We start from the raw sequence: 25,674 nt of genomic DNA, 5'->3' as shown, positions 1-25,674 counted from the left end.
TCAATTGGCATAACAAAGTGTATTAAGAAAATGTTCTGCATCCCACATTGGTGAGTGGCACCCGGGGTCTTAAAAGCTAGCAAGCGGCCATCTAAGATGCATCCATTGGTCTCAACACACCTGGAGCAAAGGAGAATGAACACCAAAGACACAAGGAAAATATAAGCCCAGGAGACAGAAAGGGCCACATAAACCAGAGGCTCCTTCAGCCTGAGACCAGAAGAACTAGATGGTGCCCAGCTACCACCAATGACTGCACTGACAGGGAACTCAACAGAGAATCCCTGATGGAGTAGGAGAAAAGTGGGATGCAGACCTCAAATTCTAGTAAAAAGACCAGACTTAATGGTGTGAGACTGGAGGCACCCCAGAGGTCATGGCCCCAGGACTCCCTGTTAGCCCCAAACTAAAACTATTCTGGATGCCAACTCTTCAGACATAGAGTAAACTATAGGAAATAAAATGATACTGGTAAGGAGCGTGCTTCTTATTGCAAGTAGACACATGAGACTACGTGGGCAGCTCCTGTATGTAGGCAAGATGAGAAGGCAGAGCGGGACAGGAGCTGGTTGAATAGACATGGGACGTACAGGATGGAGAGGACGAGTGTGCTGTCCAATTATAGGCAGAGCAACTAGGGTCACATAACAATGTGTGTATAAGTTTTTGTATGAGAAACTGACTTGAACTGTAAAATTTCACTTAAAGCACAATAAAAAAAAAGTCAGATAACAAGTATTGGTGAGGATGTGGAGAAATTGGAACCCTCATACACTGTTGTTGGATATGTAAAATAGTGCAACTGCTTCAGAAACAGTCTGGTAGTTCCTCAAGCGATACAGTTACCATATGACCCAGTGATTCTATTCTTAGGTATATACCATGAGAAATGAAAACATATGTCTGTACAAAACTTCCACACGAATGTTCATAGCAGCATTATTCATACTGGCCAAAAGATGGCAACAATCCAAATGATGAATGGCTAAACACAATGTGGTGCATACATACAATGGAATATTATTTGTCCATAAAATGGATGAAGTACTGACACATGCTACAGCTTGGATGAACCTTGAAAACCGAAGTGAAAAAGCCAGACACAAAAGTTTACATATTATGTGATTCCAGTAATATGAAAGTCCAGAATAGGAAAATCTGTAGAAACACAAACTAGATGAGTAGTTACTTAGGACGAGGGGTATAGATGGGGGAATAGGAGGGTAATAACTAAATGGGTACAAGGTTTTTTTTATGAGGTGATGAAAATGTTCTAAAATTGGTGATGGTTGCACATATCTGTGAATATACTAAAAACCTGGAATTGTATGCCTGAAATAAGTGAACTGTATAGTATCTGAATTATATCACAATACAGCTATCTTCTTCTGTTGCTCTGACCCTCTGACTGTCCCCAGACAGGTTCTCTGTTATAGGGTACTTGTGTAATCACACGATGGTGCAGTCTTTTTTTTTTTTAAACAGATTTAAAGCATTAAAGTAGACAATGTAAAGATGATTATATGTATCATATAAAAGTCTGGAAGGATACATTTCAAACAGTACACATTGCTGGGGAATGGAGTTGATAACGGTGGGACTTACATCTTCTATTTTCTAAGCTTTTATAGTACTTAATTTTTTTTTTTTTTAAATTAAGTCAGCAGGTATTACTTTTATAATAGTAAAAAATTAAAAAGATTTATATGTGAGTTAGAGAAAAAGACACATAGATTTTTTTCCTATGTTGTGTATCTTTTGAATTTTGGTGTATCTCAACATCAGGTTCACTATACAAACCATTTCTAGGATGCACATAACAAGGACGTGTACATTCATATCCCCCGTATATCCCCAGGGTCTGTAGCTGTTTCACTGACTACTGTATCTTCAGTGCTAGAAGGCTGGGCACAACAAAAGCATTTGACACACAACTGGCAAATGAATGAGTAAAAATATACATTTTCCTCTTTTCAAGTATAAGATACACTGACGTATCTTTATATTAATTACACTTCAAAACAGAAAACATGTTAAAGTTAGGTAGTAGAAAGATCATGTGCAGGGAATCTCACAACTTGCCAAAGGTGGCCTTGACTTTGAATTCTTGCAAATAATGGGAGGGGGAGATAGTGAGTCACTTGAACATTGTGACCTACAAGTTTTCAATGACTTTCCAGTTTATCTTCTGATAAGCAAAAAATATTTTCAAGCAGCAGCATGCCCCGTGAACACAGGAATGCTAGAAAAACAAACAATAAAGGGCATACACAAAAAAACAGGTAACTGAAATTTTAATACACTTAGGTATTGATATAAAAATTTTTAAAAAATCAGCATTCAACATTGGTTTTCAGATTAATGTTTATAATTGTTGTACAATAAAGTTTTGCAAAGTTAAAATTCCTTAAAACTTCATTTCACTATTAATCTAACTCTTTAAAATCTACAAAACTGGTAGTATTTCAACCTTTTTTTTTTTTTTAAAGCAGTGGCACTTTTCCTACGTGAAATGTTAGCACGGGGCCCCCAATACATAAACTAGAAAAGTGAAACTTTCATAGGTCTTCCCTCTTACTGAAACTCTTCTGGCCCTAAGCACATTCTGAGAATGTGGAACTAAAATATTAACAATCAACACTAGGTAAGATTTCACTGACAAAGAAAAACTGGGAAATTCACTCAGTAGCCAACACTTTCTAAGCCTCTGCTTTTCCACACGCTGTGTTGTCTTAGGGTTTATCACTTTAGAAAAGTCTTTGAACATTGTTGCTGTTAGGTACTGTTCAGTCGGTTCTGACTTACAGCGACCCAGTGTACAACAGAAGGAAATGCTGCCTGGTCCTGTGCCATCCTCACAATCGTTGTTATGCTTGAGCCCATCACTGCAGTCACTGTATCAGTCCGTCTTGTTAAGGGTCTTCCACTTTTTCGCTGACCCTCTACCAAGCATGATGTCTTCCTCCAGGGGCTGGGCCCTCCTGATAACATGTCCAAAGTACCTGAGACGAAGTCTCGCTGTCCTCACCTCTAATGAGCATTCTGGCTGTACTTCCTCCAAGACAGATTTGTTTGTTCCTCTGGCAGTCCATAGTATACTCAATATTCTTTGCCAACATCATAATTCAAATGCATCAATTCTCCTTTGGTGTTCCTTATTCACTGACTAGCTTTCACATGCATGTGAGGTGACTGAAAATACCATGGCTTGGGTCAAAGTGCTCCACTGTTTGAATGGCAGCTATATCAGGCAGAAACTGAAATTCTATACTTGGGAAATTATCTACAAATATATGCTACTGAATAAAAACCAAACCCAAACCCACTGCCGTCGAGTTGATTCCAACTCACAGCCACCCTCTAGGACAGAGTAGAATTGCCCCCCGTGTTTCCGAGGAGTGACTTGTGGATTTGAACTACCAACCTTTTTTGGTTAGCAGCTGAGCTCTTGACCACTGTACCACCAGGGCTTCTATGTTATACTGGTTCTTAACATTTTGTTAGGTAATCTGTTGTTCATATTAATAAAAGTATGACGTTTCTCATGAAAAAAGCCCCAAAACCAAGACAATTCTTGGGAAGATGAAGGATCTCAATAAATCAAAGTGAGATCCCATGTAAATGTACCATCAGGGGCTTTAGGGCAGATGTCCGAAAGAGATAGAAAAGAACAACGGTATTCACACATCCTTCTACAGATGTGCACAGGTTAAGCTGGGCTGTGGGGCTGTGTGCATGGTGATACTGACTGAAGACAGGGAGGCTGTACTGGACCCCAAAGGCGCAGAACCACAGGGAAGCATCTGCCTAAGGCTACATGTGGTAAGAGCTAACAGCATAGAAAAGGAAGTCAGGAGACACAGGGGCTTTTTGTGGTTAGCTGACTGAGTTTGCTCATTAAGGACCTTTTCTTCAGACTCATTAAATTGATCCATCTCAGAAAAACTTCTACAGATTTCACAAACACCAAGGAGACCTGGTGGCACAATGGCTCTGCACCAGCTCGGCTGCTAACTGAAAGATCAATAGTTTGAAGCCACCAGCAGCTATGCAGGAAGAAAAATCCCAGGCAATCTGCTCCTGTGAAGATTACAGCCTAGGAAACCCTATGGGGCAGTCCTACTCTGCCCTGTAGGGCTGCCATAAGTCAGAATCGACTCGTTGGCACACAACAATAAAATGCTTAGAATGTGCCAGACTCTGTTCTAAGTGCTTTGCAAGTATGAACTCATTTCACCTCCTAACCACCCTACGAGGTGGGTACTATTATCAGTCCCATGTTAGAGACATGGACACAGGCACAGAGAGACTGAGCAACTTGCTCAACATCACAGTTTGTAAATAGTGATCTTGGATTCAATCACCTTTCAAGGGAAAAAAAAAATGACACTTTTGGCTAGGAAGAGAAATTTGTCCTAGAAAAATCCTAGGAACCTGCCTGAGTTAAAAAGCAAAAAGCAGCACCAGAATTGACAGTGTATTTACTCATCACATCACAAGGATATGCTCTCCAAATCATTATAAATGATGACACATTCTAACGAGATAGATAAATATGAAATTGTATGGAAATGAACATAGGCATTTTTCTATTGTTAGTAAAGGCCTCCGTAAATTTGAATTTGTTTTGAAATGTCTGAGTGAAACCATACTGTTTTACATCGCAGGCATGTTAAAACAACTGGAAGCCTACTCAGCAAGTAATTGCTTCTGTATCACAGAGACTAGCATACAAAAAGGCAGTAAATAAATATTAAATTTGCCATAAAAAAGGTGGTTTCAAATGAGGTTTAAGAATAGCCTTGCACATCCCAATTCATTACTTTATCATATTCGTGAATTCTTTGCTTTATGTGAGAAAGTTTATTCTTTAGGTAATCACAGCGTTCTTTTTTTTCCAGAAATGTAGGATCCTGTAAAAGAAAAAGTCATTATTTCAGCCGCTGATTTTCTCAGGGAAGAATACAGAAACAGACATTATCACCCAGAAAATGACCCTTCCTAGCAGGTTTATTTGCAGCAGATTTAAAAAGCTGCCTGATAACAGTTAAACTCTCTGCATTCGAGGCACCTTTAATAGTTTGAAACACGTAAGAAAGTAAATAAGTATAGAAAAGATTAGTGAAGAGTTTTCCCCAGCCTATTCTGATTTGTGAGATCAAGTTAAGGATGGAGTTAGAAAGATGAAGGATAACGTTTTCGAAGGAAGTGTGTCTGAGGAGTTATACATCAGTGCTCATTTACCCAGGTTGCTGAATCAGGACATATCAGAAAGTGATCAAGACAGAGACGAGAAGGAAACGCATCCAGCATTCATTCACTCATTTCCTACAACAAGTAGCATCTTAAGAAATACAGAAAAAAAAAAGAAATACTACTATAGCTAAAAGATTCTATCACTCATCACCAGTGCCCCTAAATCAGAATACACTTTGAAGAAGAAAATTGTTTTACTTACATTCTTTTTTTTCTTAAACTCTTCATGGATTCTTGAAATTCTCTCATGTTCCTAAAAATAATATATCATATAATTCAATTAAAACACTTGCATTTACTAAAATCATGTCTCAAAAATGTCTGAAAGCACACTGGGAATTAGTACAGAAAATCATTTTACACAGTGGCATAATGAAAATATTCATACACAAAACTTCAGTGGACAAATATTTGAGGGCTTACTATCTGCCAGACACTGGGATCCAGGGGTGAACAAGAGAAAAAGGTCCCTGCTGGCATGAAAGCACACCCAAGTCCCAGCATGACTGCTTGCCAGCTGTGTGAACCTGGACAAGCTATTTATCCTCCCTAAGCCTCAGTTTCCACACCAGCAGAATGGAAATAATAACCAGGGATGGGTCACCTAATAACCAAAATACACATGGGCTTAACTGTGTTTACTTACTAGTCTGTAGTGTACAATTTCAACCGGGTTTCACCAGTAAAACATAAAGAAAATAAAAATCCTCACAACTGGACCAATGAGCAACATCACGATAAATGAAGAAAAGGTTATAAAGTCAAGGATTTCATTTTACTTGGATCCACAATCACTGCCCACGGAAGCAGCAGTCAAGAAATCAAATGATGCATTGCATTGGGCAAATCTGCTGCAAAACACCTCTTCAAAGTGTAAAGAAGCAAAGATGCCACTTGAGGACTAAGGTGAACCTGACCCAAGCCATGGTATTTTCATGTGAAAAGCATGTGAAAGCTGGACGATGAATAAGGAAGACCAAAGAAGAATTAATGCCTTTGAATTATGATGCTGGCAAAGAATATTCAATATACCATGGGCTGCTGGAAGAATGAATAAATCCATCTTGGAAGAAGTACAGCCAGAATGCTACTTAGAAGTGAGGATGGCGAGACTTTATCATCTCATGTACTTTGGACATGTTATCAGGAGGGACTAGTCCCTGGAGAAGGACATCATGCTTGGTAAAGTAGAGGGTCAGTGAAAACGGGGAAAGACTGTCAAGGGGATGGATTGAAACAGTGGTTGCAACAAAGGACTCAAATATAGCAATGACTGGGAGGATGGTACAGGACCAGGAAGTGTTTCGTTCTGTTGTTCGTAGGGTTACTATGAGTTGGAACTGACTCGATAGCACATAAAAACAACATATATGTGCGTGTATGTATGTGTGTATGTATGTGTATATATACAAACACATATAAATCCATTTGACGTTTATAAAAAATGCATCATGGGTTTTAAGAATTTAACTATGTAAGTAATACATCAGATTAATACATCCTTTTCAGAAAAAAAAAAAAAAATTACAGAAAAAACTTAAGTCACCCATGTCTGCATCTCTACTTTGGCCTTCCTTTCTGCCATACTTGTGGTCACTGGTCTTGTGTGTGCCCAGTGATTCCTGTTTGCAGCTTTGGATCCACTTCCACCCTTAGCCACGGTGCTCTCTGCCCTTTGGGCTGGGGTGGTAACTGCTTCCTTGTTACTTTCCCCCAGAGGTGGCACTGCCCCCTAGTGGCTCCCCTACACCCACCCACCCCTTTGTGAGATGCCTCCTCCAATCATCTAGCTTCAGTGTCCACCTGTCTCCTGCTGGGAGTCTGAATAACTCAGCACATATCTCAGGCAAATTTATGTTTATTTAAATAAGAAAATTAAAATACTGCTTAATAATTGAAAGCAAAAGACATTATATACTTTAACTTGTAATCCTGACTAGTTAACTTGAATCCTGACTAGTTAACTTGAATCCTGACTAGTTAATTTGAAGATGTCAAGTGGCTTTCCTAGACACAGCAGATGGAGACGTTGTGGATTCTCTACATTTAAAAAAGCCAGAGTTGGGCCTTCTCCTAGGCACGTGTGCTTCTCCACCCAGCTGCAGGCACTGACCTGTCGATTTTCCGAACGATGTGGCAACCTGCTCATTACCGCATCCAGCTCGTCGAGCTTCCTCAGGACGGCCTGGACTTCTGCAGAGAGCTCTTTGTACTCTGAAAACTGGTCTTGGAACACAGCTTTATAGCGTTCTCGTTCATCATCTGTCTGAATCACAGGGTATTTTCTGAGAAAAAGAAAAAAAATTTTTAAGTGAAAAGTTACCATTTTCTCACTAAAACAAGCTGAATGGAAAAGCAGTTTAGCAAAAATAAATAAAGGAGAAAATAAAAACAGCTTGGCTTATTCTCACTGACCGTGCTTACCTTAAACTCAGCATACTATCAGATAACAAACAACAGTTCGAATATGAACTATTTAAAGCAGAGAGTGCTTAGAGACAAAATGAAAAATGAAAGGCCCCAAATGGAAAGTTCTCAACCTCTACACTTTGAAGAACTAGGTACTCACGCCACATAGTCAGGCATCACGATGGGCTTAGGGATGTGGCCTGAGGGGATGTGACCACTCAGTAGTTCAGGCTTCACATGTGTTGCTCTCAATTCTTTGAAATTAACTTCTGGGTCTTTTTGTCTGTCGCAGCTGGTAGCCATTTCACGCTACAGTTAAGGAGAAAAAAAAAGACTGATTTATAAGCAAAGGCAGAAAAAAGCCTTGGATTTATTCTTAGAAGAAAAGCGGAAACAGCAATTAACATTTTATTCCAGAATTACATGTTTTCGAGTCACAGAGTTCTGCGCCTTTTTTTAATAGCTAAAGAGATTCATGTTTGAAATATGGGAATCGTGTAGATGTCAAAGGTGGATGATGAAATGCTAAATGTGGGAGGTCTTAAGTACTTTACTTATTTAGGATTTACAGCCCAAAAAGTCCCTGTGTGCAAATGGTTAATGCCCTCAGCTGCTAACTGAAAGGTTCAAGGTTCGAGTCTACCTAGAGGTGCCTCGGAAGAAAGGACTGGTGACCTACTTCCCCAAAATCTGCCAATGAAAACCCTATGGTGTTCACTTCTACTCTGACACACGTGGAGTCATCATGAGTCAGAGTTGACTCGACGGCAACTTGCCTGGACTTTCGAGGGGGGCACTGGTGGTTCTCACACAGAATTCTCACATTCCATAAGGGAGACCTGGTTTGGTTCCAGGCCAGTGTGCTCCAAGCAGTCACCACCTGTCTGTCAGTGGAGGCTTGCATATTGCTATGATGCTGAAAAGGTTTCACGGGAGCTTTTTTTAGACTAAGGCAGACTAGGAAGAAAGGCCTGGTGATCTACTTCTGAAAATCAGTTCATGAAAACCCTGTGGATCACGACAGTGTGATCCTGTTGTGCATGGGTCACCATGAGTTGGCCAATAATCACAACTGAGAACAATCACAACTGTTAAAGAATAAAAACGTAGTTCAACATAAGAAATTCAGGGATAAGAATGGTATCAAAAGCCAAAAACCTATTGCCGTTGAGTTGATTCTGACTCATAGTGACCCTATTAAGACACAGTAGAACTGCTCCACGAGGTTTCCAAGGAGTGGCTGGTAGACCCAAATGCCGACCTTTTGGCTAGCAGCCACTGCACCACCAGGGCTCCAAAAATGGTACAAGACTACTTAAATGAAAAGAGAAAAAACTGATACTATGAATCTGATATGACTGAATTACAAGGAGCTACTGAGTAGGTCAGAAGGGAAATGAGTTACACTGTTTTCATTAGCTGACAAGGAAAGCAGGCAAATTCACTATCAGAAAGAAACCCTTCCCGATCCTCAGTATGTTTAAATCTAAGGAGGCCGGTACTGAGAACACAGAAGAAAGGCAGTGGCTGTCTTTAAAAGTTGCCAAAGTGTTCTTAACTTGTGATTCCCTGAAAAGGGCTGTTAGAATCCTGGATGCCGGGCGCAGTGGTTTATGTCATCCTGGCTCCCAAAAACAAAGAGCTTCTACAAGCCTTTTTAATCATAACAATAATAAAAACGGTTGTATCCAAAAGAGGGAAGGAAAAAGAACACAAGATGAAATGGTCTAAAGGAGAATTATCAAGGACAGGCCTTAAGAGCTAAAATAGCTGATAGATGGAAAATAGGATGGGAAGACCCAGGTGGATCCACTCTAGAATGGTCAGGCAAAGACAGATACGCAGCCTTGGTCCTGGGAAGACTGTCCGATGGGCAGTGCCTGGAATACCAACCAAGCTGAGGAGGCTAGTGGATGCTAAGAGAGGGGTTTCCATTTTATACATGAAGAAGTGAGGTTCAGAGAGGTTAAGCAAATTCTTCAAGGTAACACAGCAATGAAGTAGAAAAGCCACGATTAAATTCCAGATCTATTTGACTCACTGATAACTTTAAGTAACACGTGGAAACCTGTTTATTTAAACTGTTCACATCCTAAAGTTCCATGAAGTTTTTGTAGCACACCAGAAATGAGTCTGTGATCAACACGGCGGGCAATGGCATACTGCTAGAGGAGAGTAAAGTCCTGCCTTGCTGTGAACACTGATTCCTCTTGGGAGCAGTAACCTCTCTCTACTGATTCCTTGACTCTCCAAAAAATGCTGGTTAAATAAAATTTGCTGAACTAAATTGAGAATGGCTTGGGGAGAGGGCCCTCTACTTCACTGAAAACAAAATACAAAACAGGATTTTATCTTGCCAGGCAGCTTTTGAAATCCTTTGTTTCCTGACTTCCCTATCCCTGAGACTCACTTTGAGGTTTGGTTTAACATTAGCTCATTCTGAAAAACCACCAGCTCTTAACAAACAGCACACCCCGCTGATAAGACATGGAGTCTGTGAGCCAGCCCTAGGGGAAGGTTATGAACAGGAGACGTTCCACACCTATCTGAGGCCCTAGATGGAGGGAAACCGAATCACTTAGATGCAGAAAGCATGTCTAGCCACTGGGCCCCTAAACAGCAAAAGTGCCAGTGGGAGCAGAACACAGGAGAGGTAACAAAACATGCTTCCTAACAATCTTTTCAGACAGCTAGTTATCAGCTAGTCAGAATGCCACTTCTTCATCCTAATGAATTCTTATATATTTTAACATGCAGTTGTGTGCTGTAGAGTCGATTCTGATTCTGACTCCTAGTGACCTTATGTCACTTACAGAACTGCCCCGCAGGGTTTCCTAGGCTGTGATCTTTACAGAAGCAGACTGCCAGCTGGTGGGTTCAAACTGCAGACCTTTCTGTTGGCAGCCAAGCGCTTAACCACTGGACCACCAGGGCTCCTTGTGTTAAACATTAGGGGGAAACTTTTTGGTTTGACTAAACGGGTTTCTATTTCCTGGCATCTCTCTTTAGCTTCTAAATATTTAACCATCCAGTTCTCATGTGGGCTGGCTGTGAAAGCTGCAGCTAGTATGTTGATCCTTGGGTGTTAGAAGCAGCCCTAGGCATCTATCTCAGATTTCCGAGTCAAAGTAAGGAATTTTTTGCCCAGGTAGTCATATTGACCAGGAGGGTCCATAATTAATTTTTTTTTTTTCTAGGCAGATTTTTTTTTTTTCTATTCAAGCAGAAACTATTCATTTTCCTTACTTGCCCATCTCTCATTTTAAGATTTACCTTTTAGGTTTAAACACAGAAGAAAACATTCTTTGATGGTTACGAGGGTAGGGAGGGTGGGAGAGGCGTATTCACTAGACAAGAATTATTTTAGGTGAAGGGAAGGACAACACACAATACAGGGGAAGTCAGCACAACTGGACTAAACCAAAAGCTAAGACGTTTCCTGAATACAACCAAACACTTTGAGGGACAGAGAAGTAGGAGCAGGGGTCTGGGAACCATGGTTTCAGCGAACATCTAGGTCAACTGGCATAACAAAGTTTATTAAGAAAATGTTCTGCATTCTACTTCGGTGAGCAGCATCTGGGGTCTTCAAAGCTAGCAAACAGCTATCTAAGATGCATCAATTGGTCTCAACCCACCTGGAGCAAAGGAGAATGAAGAATACCAAAGACACAAGGAAAATATGAGCCCAGGAGACAGAAAGGGCCACATAAACCAGAGACTCCATAAGCCTGAGACTGGAAGAACTACACGGTGCCCAGCTACCACCAATGACTGCCCTGACAGGGAACGCAACAGAGAATTCCTGATGGAGCAGGAGAAAAGTGGGATGCAGAACTCAGAGTCTAGTAAAAAGACCAGACTTAATGGTCTAACTGAGACCTTCTTAGCTCAAGTAGACACATGAGACTATGTGGGCAGCCTTTGTCCAGAGGCGAGATGAGAAGGTAGAGCGGGACAGTAGCTGGTTGAATGAACATGGGAAATACAGGGTGGAGAGAGGAAGTGTGCTGTTTGCATTGTAGGGAGAACAACTAGGGTCACATAACAATGTGTGTATAAGTTTTTGTATGAGAAACTAACCTGAATTGTAAACTTTCACTTAAAGCACAATAAAAAAAGAAAAAAAAAGATTTACCTTTTAATATAAAAAGGGGGTTTTAAGAAATCAGACCACCACTCGCCTGTCAGTTTGTCATCGTGTGGTGGCTTGGCTGTTGCTATGATGTGGGAAGCTCTGCCACCAGTATTTCAAACACCAGCAGGGTCCCCATGGTAGACAGGTTTCAGTGGAGCTTCCAGACTAAGACATACTAGGAAGAAAGGCCTGGCAATCTACTTCTGAAAATGAGCCAATGAAAATTCAATGGATGATAACAGAATATTGTCTGATATAGTAGTAAAAGATAAGCCCCTAGACTGGAAGGCACTCAGAATACACCGTGGCTTCAACAGTGGACTTGAGCATATGAACAATCGCGAGCATGGCACAGGCAGGCAATGTTTCATTATGTTGTACCTGGGGTCACCGTGAGTTGAGCTGACTTGACAGCAAGTAACAACAAGAAGTCAGAATATTCCCATACGGATTATTTCATCTATAATTTTTTTTTTTTTTTTAATTTATGCTCAACATTTTCTTCTCATTTTGGGTGATCCTCACTGATCATCAGTTTGGAAAACCCTGTTGGGAAAAACTCTGTGGCTAGATAGGAGACAGAGAATTAAAACCTCTTTAGGCTTTCATGGGAAGGATGTGTTCGACTCTAGACCTGGGACAGACCGCTGAAACCTCAAACAGGGCTTCTGATCACAACCACATCAAAGGGACAGCAGGGAAAGGACCCAAAGGCCCAAATTTAATGTGATCTTTTCTTTGGTTCTAGCAAAAACTTGTGTTGTTAGCAAACATCAGAAATGTTCTATAAAGAGGCAAGAAAAAGCAACTAAAATTAAGCTACAGGATAACTCTTATGTTATCAATGTAATTATTAAACTTTTCAAATAAAAAATGAGTTGAATTAATACCCTGTCAAGTTAGAAACAAGGAGAGGAGCTGTTTCTGTGTGCAGGTGTCCAATTTCAGACTCTCCCTCCTTTCAGGTGTATAATGGAATCATGCACGGGCCTCTGGTCTCAGGCCTATACCACTGCCTTTGATGCCAAGGTTAGATATTGCCTTTTCTACCTTGGAAAAGAAAGCTGCTCAGCCCTTAGGGATTTATTAGAATTTGCTACAATCTCTACTTGATTTTACTTTATGTCTGTATATTATTTCTTTTAAAAATGGTCTTATTTGCTTTTTAAAAATTATATTCTTTAAAATACAAAATAAGAAGCGACAGCCCAATGGATAGTCCCAAACAATGAGAAGGTAATGGAAGTTCAGAGAGGGTAGGTAATTTTCCCAAGATCACAGAGCTAGTAAGCAGCTGCTCTAGCACCCAAATCCAGATGTGTCTGATGCTAAAGTCCATTTTCTCTTCACTGCACTGCACTGCCTGTCCTGTGCTGGTCTCTCAACCTATGATAGCTAAGACGGAGTCAGGGTGAAAATCACACCCAGTGAAAAGCTGGAGGTTGCAACCTTTTCTGTAAGATTTCTCAATTAAACCATGAGATTCTCTTCTCCTTTGTTCTATTATAGCACCTAACAACAACAACATATCATTCAAAAGGGTGCATAATGAAAAGTCTCCCTCTTCTCCTGTCCCCCTAGTCAGTCAGCTGCCCTCCTAAACGGCAATCACCACTATCAGTTAGCCCTGTTAGCGCGGTGGTTAACTGCCCGGCTGCTAACCGAAAGGGCAGTGGTTTGAACCCACCTGCTGCTCCATGGGAGAAAGATGTGGCAGTCTGCTTCCGTAAAAGTTCCCAAAAGCCGCCCTGAAAACCCTGTGAGGCAGTTCTACTCTGTCAGATGGGGTCACCATAGTCAAAAATTGACTTGACAGCACCTAACTACAACACTATCGGTTTTAGATGTATTGATATATATATTTTAGACAGCTTAAAAAGTGTCTTCATTTAACTTACTCTGCTTGTTAGTACCACTGTCATTGAGTTAGAACAAGTATAACTGAAATGTGCATCCTAAAAGCAATAAATGTTGAATATTTAATGACCATAAAACAAATCAAAATGCAAGGATATGGGAATCAGGAAGTGAAATCAAAGCATGACTTAAAAAAAAAAAATGAAGATGCATACAAAGTAGAACCCTTCTAATTCTATGGACAATGTTTAAAGTGTAGAGAATTTGTAGCACGAGTCCCACCCTGCCTTCAGAAACGAGCTCTTCCATATTCTGTAGACCAGCTGACACCAGCCTCACCTGCCCCATGCCTGGTCAAGTATCTCTTCATTTCTATAGATTTATGGATATCCGAAAAAATCTCTGCTAAGTCACTGAGTCATCTCAACTGTAGTTCAGATGATTCCGCTGAGAAATCAAAACTCATTTAATGTAAGTGATCTTTAAAAAATGTGGTCAATGACAGATCCCAAAGGGATATTTTGGCCAATAAACATGCAGAATTTGAGACACTGTTATTCACAAATTCCTTTTCCCAGGAGATGTCAGAGAAATACAAATCTCTAAGCAAGTTATTTAGTTTAATTTTATAGTCTTTAACGATCCCTTTCTCTCATATAAACACACACATATTCATACATACACATGCCTACAGACATTGCACTTGGCTAATCTGTCTATGAGTTTTTCTTTTCCACTAGATTTGAAAGCCCCTGGAAAATGGAGATGATGCTCTTTATAGTATTTGGATCAGCAGCCCATAGCCTAGTTGGTTCATGTTTGTTGAATGAATGAATGAATGAATGACTCTGATGTATTAATCATGATCCCTTGGAAAAACTCTTCAACCACTTCATAAATTCCTTATTTCAGCACAAATAAAACATTTTCAAATAATATGGGTGTTTTGTAACATACAAGACAAAATTAAAAAGTAAACTTAAATAAAAGATATTTTCAAAATGTTCACATTTAACAAAGAACTCGTTCAAATGAACAAAGAACTCGTTCAAATGAACAAAGAACCCAATAGAAAAATTAGAACATGAATACACAGCTACTGAGGAAGGAAATACAAACATATGAAAAGATGCTCAACCTCACTCCTGAAAAGAGAAATGCAAATTAAAACTACATGAGAGTCATGAATTGAACTGTGTCCCCCAAAAATATATGCCTCAATTTGGCTAGGCGTTGATTCCCAGTATTCTGTGACTGTTCACCATTTTGTCATTTGATGTGATTTTTCTATGTGTTGTAAATCCTATCTCTATGATGTTGATGAGATGGGATTAGCGGCAGTCATGTTAATGAGGTAGGACTCAGTCTGTAAGATTGGATTGTGTCTTAAGCCATCTCTTTTGAGATGTAAAAGAGAGAAGGCAGCACAGAGATAGGGGGACCTCATACCACCAAGGAACAAGAGCCAGGAAAATACTGCGTCCTTTGGACCTGGGGTCCCTGCTCTGAGAAGCCCCTCAACCAGGGGGAGATTGATGACAAAGACCTTCCTCCAGAGCTGACAGAAAAAGCGTTCCCCTGGAGCTGACACCCTGAATTTGGACTTGTAGCCTACCAGACTGTGAGAGAATAAATTTCTCTTTGCTAAAGCCATCCACTTGTGGTCTTCCTGTTACAGCAGTACAAGACAACTAAGACAATAAGATACCATTTTTCACCTGTTAGACTGACAAATGTCAAAAAATGTCATCACCCTTAAACCAAAAATATCCCCTGAAGTCATCTTAAACAAATGAACAATAGTTCAGCTTAACTAGTAAAAAAGGTCCGCCTTTGAGCATTATGCTCTTTTAAGAACTATCTGTCTATATGGGATCAAACGGACATCAACTCAACAGATTAGATAGGAACCTTAGGGTGCAGTGAGCTGATGTTAATGGGGGAGGAACAAGTCAGAAAAGGAGGGTGAGAATGGTTGCACAACTCGAAGATTGTAATCACTGTCACTGAATTGGATACGTAGAAACTGTTGAATTGGTTTATATTTTGCTGTGTATATTCTCAACAACAAATAAAATTTAGAAAGAAAAATTTCATCACACACTGAGGAAGCTGGATGCCCTCATACAGTGCTGTTGGGGAATCTGACAATCAAAGAACAAACAATAAAAACACATTCCTTTTGGTCCAGAACTTAATTTCTCAGAATTTGTCATTTAGGAATGACGTATGTTCAAATATATACTTGGATGTATAAGGTTATTCACTGTAGCATTGTTTCTAATGGGGAAGGATTGGAAATAACCTAAATACTCATTGATGGTACATCCATACAATGCAATAATACTACAGAGTTGTAAAAAAGATGCAAAGGTTCTTTATGATATGTAAACATCTTAGAAATGTCTTGTTAAGTGAAAAAATCAAGGGCCATAACATATGTGTACAAGCTGGAGGAGAGAGAATTTATACAACAGGTATTTGGAAGGAAATACAACACACTGATAACACTGGGAAGGTGAGGTATAGGACTGAAAGGAAGTCTTTGTAGTATAGAGCCTTTTGAATTCTGACCTAAGCGAATACTCCTCTTTCAAAAACACAAACTCAAAGGGTTGCAGTTTCAACTACTTGCTAAGAAATACAATGCCTGTTGAAACAATTTTCATTGAGGTTAAAATTATGATTATTAATAATATATTAATATAGATAACTAATTACAATAACAACATCTCAGCAGACTAGTGAGACAGAAATTATTATTATCCCAATTTTACAGGTGAAGAGGCATGAAGAGGTTAAATATCATGGAAGAGGAATTTCCTGACAGGACAAAATTTGGATCTGAAAGAAAGGTGAGAAAGAAGAGAATGGCAAAGAACTTCAAAGAGAATTAAAGAAAGTTTGGGAGAATAATTTTTATTTTTAAAATATCAAATTTTAAACAAATTAAGAGGACCAACTACATTTACTTGCATAAGCTTGCATCTATCAAAATTAAAAGGAGCTATGATTTTGTTTGATTTGGTCCTTTTAGCATTAGAAAAAAGCTGAAAGTCCAGCTCTGAACTCAGTGGAACAGGTGCACTTTCATAGAGAAAGGATTCTGCTACATAAAGCGACAAGAGAGAAAAGCAGTTAACAAATCTAGACATGAAGTATATTATGAAGGGAACTTTATTCTTACCATTTTCCTTTTCAATGGTAATGATGGCTCATTTACCTGGAAAAAAAAAAAAGTTAAAATGATTTTTCAAAGTTGCATTGCAAATATTTTCATTAATTTGCATTCATGGCCCAATCTCAATTCTATAGAGGTTGATTCTCTACTTGAAGGACAAGATAAGAGCTCAGTGTTCCTCCTACTTCCTTGCTACATTGTGATTGGCCAGTGGAGAACCAGAGGAGGAGGGATAACTACCTCCCTGCCAAGCGGGACCACGGGACAGAGCCAGAAATACGGGGATGGTGCAGACTATTCTGTGAGTTGCTCTGAATTACCTAGAGGTTTTATTTATTCTTGGTTCCCATTATGTTGCATAATTAAAGAGTTTGGGGAGGTTAAGCTATAGAATTAATAGAAGAATGCTACAAACCATCGTATCTTCTAACTTTAGGACGCTACAGCAACACATAAATGGGCACAACCTCCAACATCAGAGGTAACTCACTCTAGCCAATCATTATGAAAAAACTTAGAGAAATGAGTTTTTGTTGAAAAAGAATATGTTGATATTTATAGTTACATTCACGTGGAATTTTGAAAGTTGACATTAAGAACTTTGTTGTTATTAAACTTGCATAAAATTATGAGGAAGGGTATGAGTTTCACTATCTGGACTTCGTATTGATTAGAATTTAAAGTTCTTTACTTTGTATGGACCCCTGGTGGCGCAGTAGTTAACAGTTACGGCTGCTAACCAGAAGGTCAGCAGTTTGAGTCCACCAGCTCCAACCTGAAAACCCTATGGGGCAGTTCTACTCTGTCCTATAGGGTCGCTATGAGTCGGAACTGACCCTACAGCAATGGGTTTGGTTTTCGGTTTTTACTTTGTATACAGAGATGCAATGTAAGAAATATGCTTGAATTGAGTTTCTGTTTATGGGGATGGAAAATTTGGCAATGGATACTGCTGATGGTTGCACAACATGGCTGATGTAAATTGGCGTCACATGAAAAAATGTTTACTCGGTAAATGTGTTATCTATATTTTAACAATAAAAAAAGGAATTATAAGTGCTAAGATAAATTTTTTTCTTTAAGATAAATTTTTAGAAATAAATTGAATCCACATACAGTTCTGGTAAGATAAATATATTTTGTGACAATACTGTGTGCATCACAATGAAACATTTTGAGTTTTTTTTTGTTATAAAACTATTGAAGTTTATGGTTGTGCATCAGATTCATGCAAAAGATTAAAAAACAAAATATATATGCTAGTGTGTGCTACTGAGTAAGTAAGGACAAGGTTTATATAACTTTTATGTGTAATTTTGCCCAATACACACCATGGAGCCCTGGTGGCACAGTGGTTAAGAGCTTGGCTGCTAACCAAAAGGTCAGCAGTTGGAATCCATCAGCTGTTCCTTGGAAACCCTACAGGGCAGTTCTACTCTGGCCTATAGTGTTGCTAAGAGTCGGAATCCACTTGACAGCATTGGGTTTGGTTTTGGTAATACACACCATGAGCAATGTATAGTACCTGTGAAGTCCTGGGAAAAAAAGGAGAGGAAAAATTCAAGAGACACTTGACTTAAAATGAGAAGTTTTAAGGTAAATGCTGAAGTTTTCAGTGGTATAGGAAATTCCACTACATAAAAAACTACATACAACTTCTTAAAAGAAGAAAGGAAAACATCAACTTATTTCAGGGTGTACTGAAGCTAGAAGAACATAACCCAACATTTTTGCTATTGTTCAAATAAAATAATTTTAAACAGGGCTCTTGCATAATCTTATCTTCCAGATATTGTTGTTATTATTCTCCTCTTTTTCCTCATAATAACAGTAATAATTGTCACATCTAATTAGCTAAATTCTAAAAGTAAAAACTGCAAGACTCCCATTCTAAACTTGAAACACAGAAACTCCTCAAAATAAGGATGAAAACAACCAAGTTCCTGGCACGTTTTCACAGAGCATGTGTGTTACAACTCCACCTGCCAATGCTTAAAACACCAAATGTGGTTCACCATATTCTTATTTAGTTTTATTTAACTCACTGGAAGAAAGTGGGACTCATCATACTAGATTTAAATGAGTACTTTTCTCCTGTAACTGCAAAATTCTGGTTTTTTAATTAAGTCAGCATACTGAAGAATCAAGATTCTCCTCAAACTTACTTGAAAAATGAGACAGTTATTTTAATGAGTATGTTATTCTTTTTTGCAGAAATTCAGTAGTGTGTTTTCACCTTATGTATCAGACACACTAACGCAGCCAATAATCTGTATGTTACACATCTGCAATGTTACGTAAAACGCCACAGCACGTTATCCCAGTCAAAGCGTGTCTGCGATAATGGAGTAAATTTTTGAATTTCAGATCATTAAAAAAAAAAAAAGGCAGACTTCTATAAAAAGCTTTCTGTTTTGAGAACTATATGAATATTTAACAAGAGAGTAAATAACAGAAAGAAGCAAAAACAAAAGATTATGAAATCCCTTACCTCCTGCTGTTCCACATATTCCCTATGTCTCCGAGCTGCCTCATGCCTCCATAATTTCAGACAGACCAAAGCACTAACGAGATATACAATCATGGTGACAAACAGGAAGATCATTGCTGCAATCTGTCCTCCTTCTACCCGACAGAATGCTGCGTTTATTGGCGTGTTAAATAATGGATAGTAGCAGAGTCCACCTCGGTTGGTATCATTCACGTAGACTATGGCTGCAGCCATATACAAGATAAACAAGGCAACATTAATTCCAAATTCAGTCAGGGGCCACCAATTAGAGTCCAAAAGAATGGTGCGGTAATACATGGACATGCCAAGAACCAGAATAATAATGGTGGCAATCCAAGCTAAACCAGCAACCACGAGTACAAAAGGGGTCTTAGGGCCACTGTAGTAATAGCCCCCATACATACTGCCCAGGCTACCAACACCTCCGACACCAAAGGATGGTGAATATCCAAACAAGTTATACCACTCATTGTCCTTGTGAATGTAAGCTGTGACACAAGCGAAGACACCGGCACCCAGAAGCAGCTCCACAACACCCAGAATTCTCAGCAGGCCTGCCCACGACTTCATGTAGGAATACCTTAGGTTATACTCTTCCACCTTCTCACTGTACGTTCGAGCTGTTTGTGTGTGTCGGCCTAGAGATCCATAGGGATCGTGGGGAAGCATTGCATCAGCCTCTTCCCGGGAATTGAAGGTTCCTTCTGACCCTCCGTGAGGATCTTTGCAGGAGTTGGGGGGTGAATGGTGGTTTGGTCTTGTTGGAGAGGCTGGAGGTGAACACTCCACTCCATCGGAGATGTATCTGATGTCAGACGCTGGCTTATCCCATTCTGGGTCTTTTTTCTTCCCTTTGAAGAAGTTTTTCCAGGAGTCAGGGACAAACCGCCTTATAGGCTTGAGATCTGGTGCTATGGCTGGTTCCTCTGTGTCACTTGAGTAGAAGTCTGGACCGAATGGTGGCTGTAATGGGAGAGGGGGTGGAGGCAAAGGATCAGCGCTCACGGCCAGCTCACTGTTGTGAAGACTCTGGAGGGTTCTTATGGTGCCATCTGGATAGGACAAGTCTACTGGGACCTCATCGTAGGACCTGTCCCGACTCTTGAATCTTCTGCCATCTGACGACATTTGTGGTTTTCACACCTGTGGCAGAGATTAACATTATCACTTATGCTTCATTATTTATCCATTCAGTGATGCCCAGAAGCTGTTTTTAATCATTTAGTGGCAAATCATTGCATTCAGGAGACCAACATGATCATTTTAGTTATTATGGTCTATAAAAATGACAGTATAACTATGTATATTTTTAAACACATATAACAATTTATGTTAGCCAGGGATATAATCATCACTCTATGCCATTTTAAGGGCAACCAAAAATTTAAATTTTAGTTCTAAATTTTACCAAGTTGAAATATTAATACGTTTAGTATATCTGTGAGACCTATAAAAACAAAATACAAAAAAGAAAAACAACAAACTTGTAAGAGTATAGGACACTAACATACTCCCAAGTAGAGTCCTTTCCTCAAACGTCTAAATCAAAATATTTGTGTCTGAACATACCAAAATTTGATGGCCCAGCAAATACTCTTCATTTCCCTGGGGTGGGAAAGGGGAGTGTGTTATCACATTGTGGGGACTGCAACTAATGTCACAAAACAGTACGTCCATAAATTTTTGTATGAGAAATCAACTTGAGCTGTAAACTTTCACCTAAACCACAATAAAAAAAAGAATTCACTTTTTGTATTTTATACTTGGTATATGTTTGATGGAAACCCTGATGGCGTAGTGGTTAAGTGCTATGGCTGTGAACCAAAGGGTTGGCAGTTTGAATCCACCAGGCGCTCCTTGGAAACTCTATGGGGCAGTTCTGCTCTGTCCTATAGGGTCACTATGAGTCGGAATCGACTCGACGGCACTGAGTTTGTTTTTTTTTTTTAATGTTCGATACATGAAAAATAATATTCATCATAGGGAAAAATAATTATTTTGAAGTGTACCTCTTCAATGAATTATAACTGTTATTCTTTCTTGGTTAGCTTATTTTACAGTATATGCAGATTTGTAGAAATAAGCAAATAATATACTAAAATTCCAGTGTCATCTTTATGTCAGTAATTGCCTGTTTTAAGAAGTTTACACATTCTGCTAATGAACTACAGATATTCGGGCTGGCTGTTAGTACTTGAACTTATCACCCACTAAAGGCTACCTAAGTCTTGGTTGTCAGCAGGAGGAAAGAGATATGTACTTGTAGTAGTCACTGTGTTTAGTCTTTAACAAAACATCCAAATACAGTATCTTTCTCTGCAAAATTCCAGATTTTGGAAAAGAAAAAATTTCTAGAGCTTTCAAAAATGAAACCAATAATTTAATAGGTTAATTCCCTCATGCTGGGAATTAGACATAATGTTAGTTCTTTAACACAGAGATTTTACTGTCTTGGGAAAATGTAGCTATTATGGAATACTGGGTAAAGGAAGCTGAAAGTAGAGAGGAACTCTAATGGTGAAAATTGCTTGGTGATTCAGTAACATCTTTTCTAAAGGGAAAATTGCATTCTGTTTCGTATAAACTGGAAAGACTTGTAGATTATTCTGTTCCACACAAGTCTTCCAAGGTGATAAAAGACAGTATTTTGAAGGAATTAAAAGATCTTTATAGAAAAATACTGAATCAAAAACGCTTCACTTCTAAATCATAGTATTAATACAATCTTGCCAAGAAATTTTGAAATGCTGGTCCATTAAAAAATCTATTTTTTACCTGCAATTTATTGTTTGACAGTCAATTTTTTTTTAACACTTACTCCTCTCCCCTCAAACTCCTTAATTTGTATAAGCTTTCTTAAAAATAAAAAAATAAAGAACTCTTCATTTTCATTAACTCAAATCTGCTTTGGGATGGCCAAAGGAGAACAGTCTGTTAAAACAGATGGACTGAAAAGACCCTTCTCTCCCTAAATCAGATAAGTTAATTTAGAAGAGTTGCTTCCTCAACTCTAGAATATTAACACTTGATACTAGATTTTAAAAACCGAATTCTTGGGAGATAAAAACCACTAAAGGTGAAGTTTTCTTGAAGGTGCAACCCAGAACAGCAGCACCCGATCACGTGTATCGTTCCTTACAGGGTAAACAGCTAAAGTTATTTGTTGTCTGAGAGGGAGGGACAGAGAGTGTGTTTAAAGGACTTTCAATACACCTCAAAAAATAAAACCACAGAAAAAGCACTTTTACTAAACCTGTTGATTTCCTTCATGAAATCAAGGACCTAGACGCACAAAAGGGAAGAAACATTTGTTAATGTAACTACTCGGTTTATTATTGAAGGTTGCAACATAAAAAGAGGAGAGAATATAACATTCATTTCTCAGTATCTACGATATTATATGTATGCATTTTACAGGACACCTCATTGCTTAATTTAATTTACTGGTAAAAGTCATTCCTTGCATACCCATCAATCAGCTTCAATAATTATCAACTCATGGCCAATTTTGTTAGATCTATAACCCCCACCCTGTTCCCTCTGCCAATAAATTACTTTGAAACAAATCCCAGACATCAGATCATTTCATCTGCAAAAGACTTCATTTCTCTACCCCTCCAGCCTAGTCCTGGGGAGAGGCAGGCTGGAGGCAGTTCGAGGTACCTGTTAGGAGTTCAAGTGGAGATGTCAAGCGGGCAGTTACACCAACTGCCGTTGACTCTGACTCATGGTAACCTCATGTGTGGCAAAGGAGAAATGTGCTCCATATGGTTTTTAACAGATTTTTTTGGGAGTAGATCACCAGGCCTTTTTTTCCAAGGTGCCTCTGGGTGGACTTGAACCTCTAACCTTTAGGTTGGCAGAACGCGTTAACCTTTTACATTACCCAGGGACTCCTAAAAATCGTGGTGGTGTAGTGGTTAAGTGCTACGACTGTTACCAAAAGGTCAGCACTTCAAACCCACCAGGCGCTCCTTGGAAACTCTATGGGGCAGCTCTACTCTGTCCTATAGGGTCACTATAAGTCAGAATTTACTCGACACAATGGGTTTGGTTTTAGGGACTCCTAGTCTAAAAAAAAAATTTTTTTTTAGTCTATACACAGGATAAGTAATGCCAAGAGAGTGGGTGTAGATAGAGAAGTCCAAGATGGAATGTCAGGGGCCTCCAATGGGGCGCTCAAATACTACTGGATTAACTATGATAGCCCTAGCATGGTGCCCACAATGGAGCTCTATAAATGATTGCCAAAAAAACCCGAGTGCCGTACAGATAGCAATTATTTTTTTCTTTAGAGTCTGCTGTCCAAAAAAGTTTAAATTCTAGAAGTGAAGACTGAGAATAGTATCACCATAGTTTTTAAAACACATATTTCTAAGAAATACAGAGGCGAAAGCACAACAAATAACTTTAGCAAGTTTTACATAAAACCAAAACCAAACCCACTGCCCTCTAGTCAATTCCAACTCACAGTGACCCTATAGGACAGAGCAGAACTACCTCGTAGGGTTTCCAAGGTTGTAAATCTTTAGGGAAACAGACTGGCACATCTTTCTCCCTCAGAAAGGCTGGTGAGTTTGAACTAGTGACCTTTCAGTTAGCAGAGGGCTTAACCACTGGACGACCACGGCTCCTTTCAAGGTTTCTCAATATCTATGATACTATATGTATTTTACAGGCTACCTCATGGCTTAACTTACTGGTAAAAGGGATTTATTGTAATGAATTCAACTTATCTTCACTTGTGAAAAGTCGCTTATCATTTAAAGACCACCTTACCAATGTTTAAATAAAAAACAAACAAAAATTATAATTTGAAGAATTGTGGAATAGCAGAATATGTCATTTTCAAGACATATTTTCATTTTCATGTTCACTTAGGTTCAACACGCTGAGGCAGAGTGGGTCTTTGTTTTGTTCAAGCTCCCGGAACCTGACTCCATTCTGTTGGGACACCTATCTTAGAAAGCCACAAGGGTGGCAGGAGAAATGGCTCCCCAAAGCAAAAGGTCACATGAATCGTGCCTGGTCACCTTAAAAGGAATCACTGCTTTAATTTTAAAGTTTTGCTGGGACCAAGAAAAGGGCTGATTCCAGGTATTTCTGGGTTTCCGGGGGGTAGGACGAAAGCCTCTTCGCAGGTTTCAACTTAAAACGGCGACGACCAGATACCGAGCATCTTCGCAGGGGTCTCTGCCGACTCTCGGGGCACATTCCCACAAATCTCCTTCGGTTCTCTGCTCTGACACCCCAGGTGAGTGTTCCGTTTTCAGGTTTCTCATCGAAAATCCACTCTACTAGTTTTTCGAGATTCCACACCAAAGCAGCCGGAACTAAGCCGGCCAGACCCCTGAGGGTCAGGCTAACGAGGGCCCAGGCTCTGGAGAGCCGGGATGCCACCAAGCGCGCGGGCCCCGCCCCGTCCGGAGCGCACGGAAGGGCAGCGGTTGGCGGCCGCGCCGCGCCGCGCGCACCTGCGCTCGGTGAATGAAACCAGGTTCGGCAAGGGGCCCCTAATGGCCTCCAGGACCCCCTCTCCCCGGAGCCCGTCACTTCTTACCGCGCCGGCGTGCGACCAGGCTGCCTCGGCCGCTGGTTATCGCGGGGCTTAGCGGCGAGCGCGGATCGGTCCGAGAATCTCCGAGGGGACCGGCAGAGCAGTGAGGGGCCGCGTCCCGCCCCTTCCCCTCACCGGCACACCTGGGCCCCAGGCCCCTCCCCGCCCCCTGGTCACGTGCGCCACACACCCTCGGCCCCACTCACCTGTGCGGCCGCAGGAAGCGCGCCCACGTCGCCCGGGGGACTGAAACCTGGCTCTGGCTCCTGAGGCGGGGCCGGGGCAGGTCAAGCCCAGCTTTGCCCCGCCCGGCCTTGTCAGGCCCCGGACTCCCGCTTCGGGCCCCACCTACGTGCGTGCGTGCGTGCGTGCGTGGCGTACTGGCTAAGTGCTATGTCTGCTAACCAAAAGGTCGGCAGTTCAAATCCATCTGGTGCTCCTTGGAAACTATGGGGCAATTCTACCCTATAGTCGGAATGTACTCGACGGCAACGGGTTTGTTTTCGTTTGGTTAGCGTGTAACTCACAGCAACGTTACAAACCAGCTCAAAAATCACGCCAGATAGGTAAGCATAGGAGCCAGCCCTTCAGAGTTCCCACAAGGTTGCCATCCTCTTTCTTTCCTGTAGTATGAGAAGTTTGACGCTGGATGAAGGAGACTTGTGCACTACATATGCCTAACTACAGATGTCAGGTAAAAACCGACTGCTGTAGACTCGACTTAGACTCATAGCGACACCATAGGGTTTCCAAGGCTGTATGTA

General features: G+C 40.2%; 1 protein-coding gene across 1 annotated transcript; it reads right to left on the bottom strand.

Annotated features, from left to right (window-relative positions):
- Positions 1–2,047: 2,047 nt before the first annotated feature.
- Positions 2,048–25,189, bottom strand: MARVELD2 (MARVEL domain containing 2). Its single transcript, XM_003408083.4, has 7 exons — positions 25,117–25,189; positions 19,333–20,496; positions 16,848–16,883; positions 7,826–7,974; positions 7,370–7,541; positions 5,459–5,509; positions 2,048–4,913 (listed from the first exon to the last, which is right to left on the bottom strand). The coding sequence occupies exons 2-7, from the start codon at positions 20,479–20,481 to the stop codon at positions 4,791–4,793; spliced, it is 1,680 nt and encodes a 559-aa protein (XP_003408131.2). The 5' UTR covers positions 20,482–20,496; positions 25,117–25,189; the 3' UTR covers positions 2,048–4,790.
- Between the last annotated feature and the right edge of the window lie 485 nt (positions 25,190–25,674).

The sequence above is a fragment of the Loxodonta africana genome, chromosome 2 (assembly GCF_030014295.1).
Source record: "Loxodonta africana isolate mLoxAfr1 chromosome 2, mLoxAfr1.hap2, whole genome shotgun sequence".
Classification (NCBI taxonomy): Eukaryota; Metazoa; Chordata; class Mammalia; order Proboscidea; family Elephantidae; genus Loxodonta; species Loxodonta africana.
Note: the sequence above shows the minus strand (reverse complement) of the source record. Positions and strands in the feature narration are given on the sequence as shown.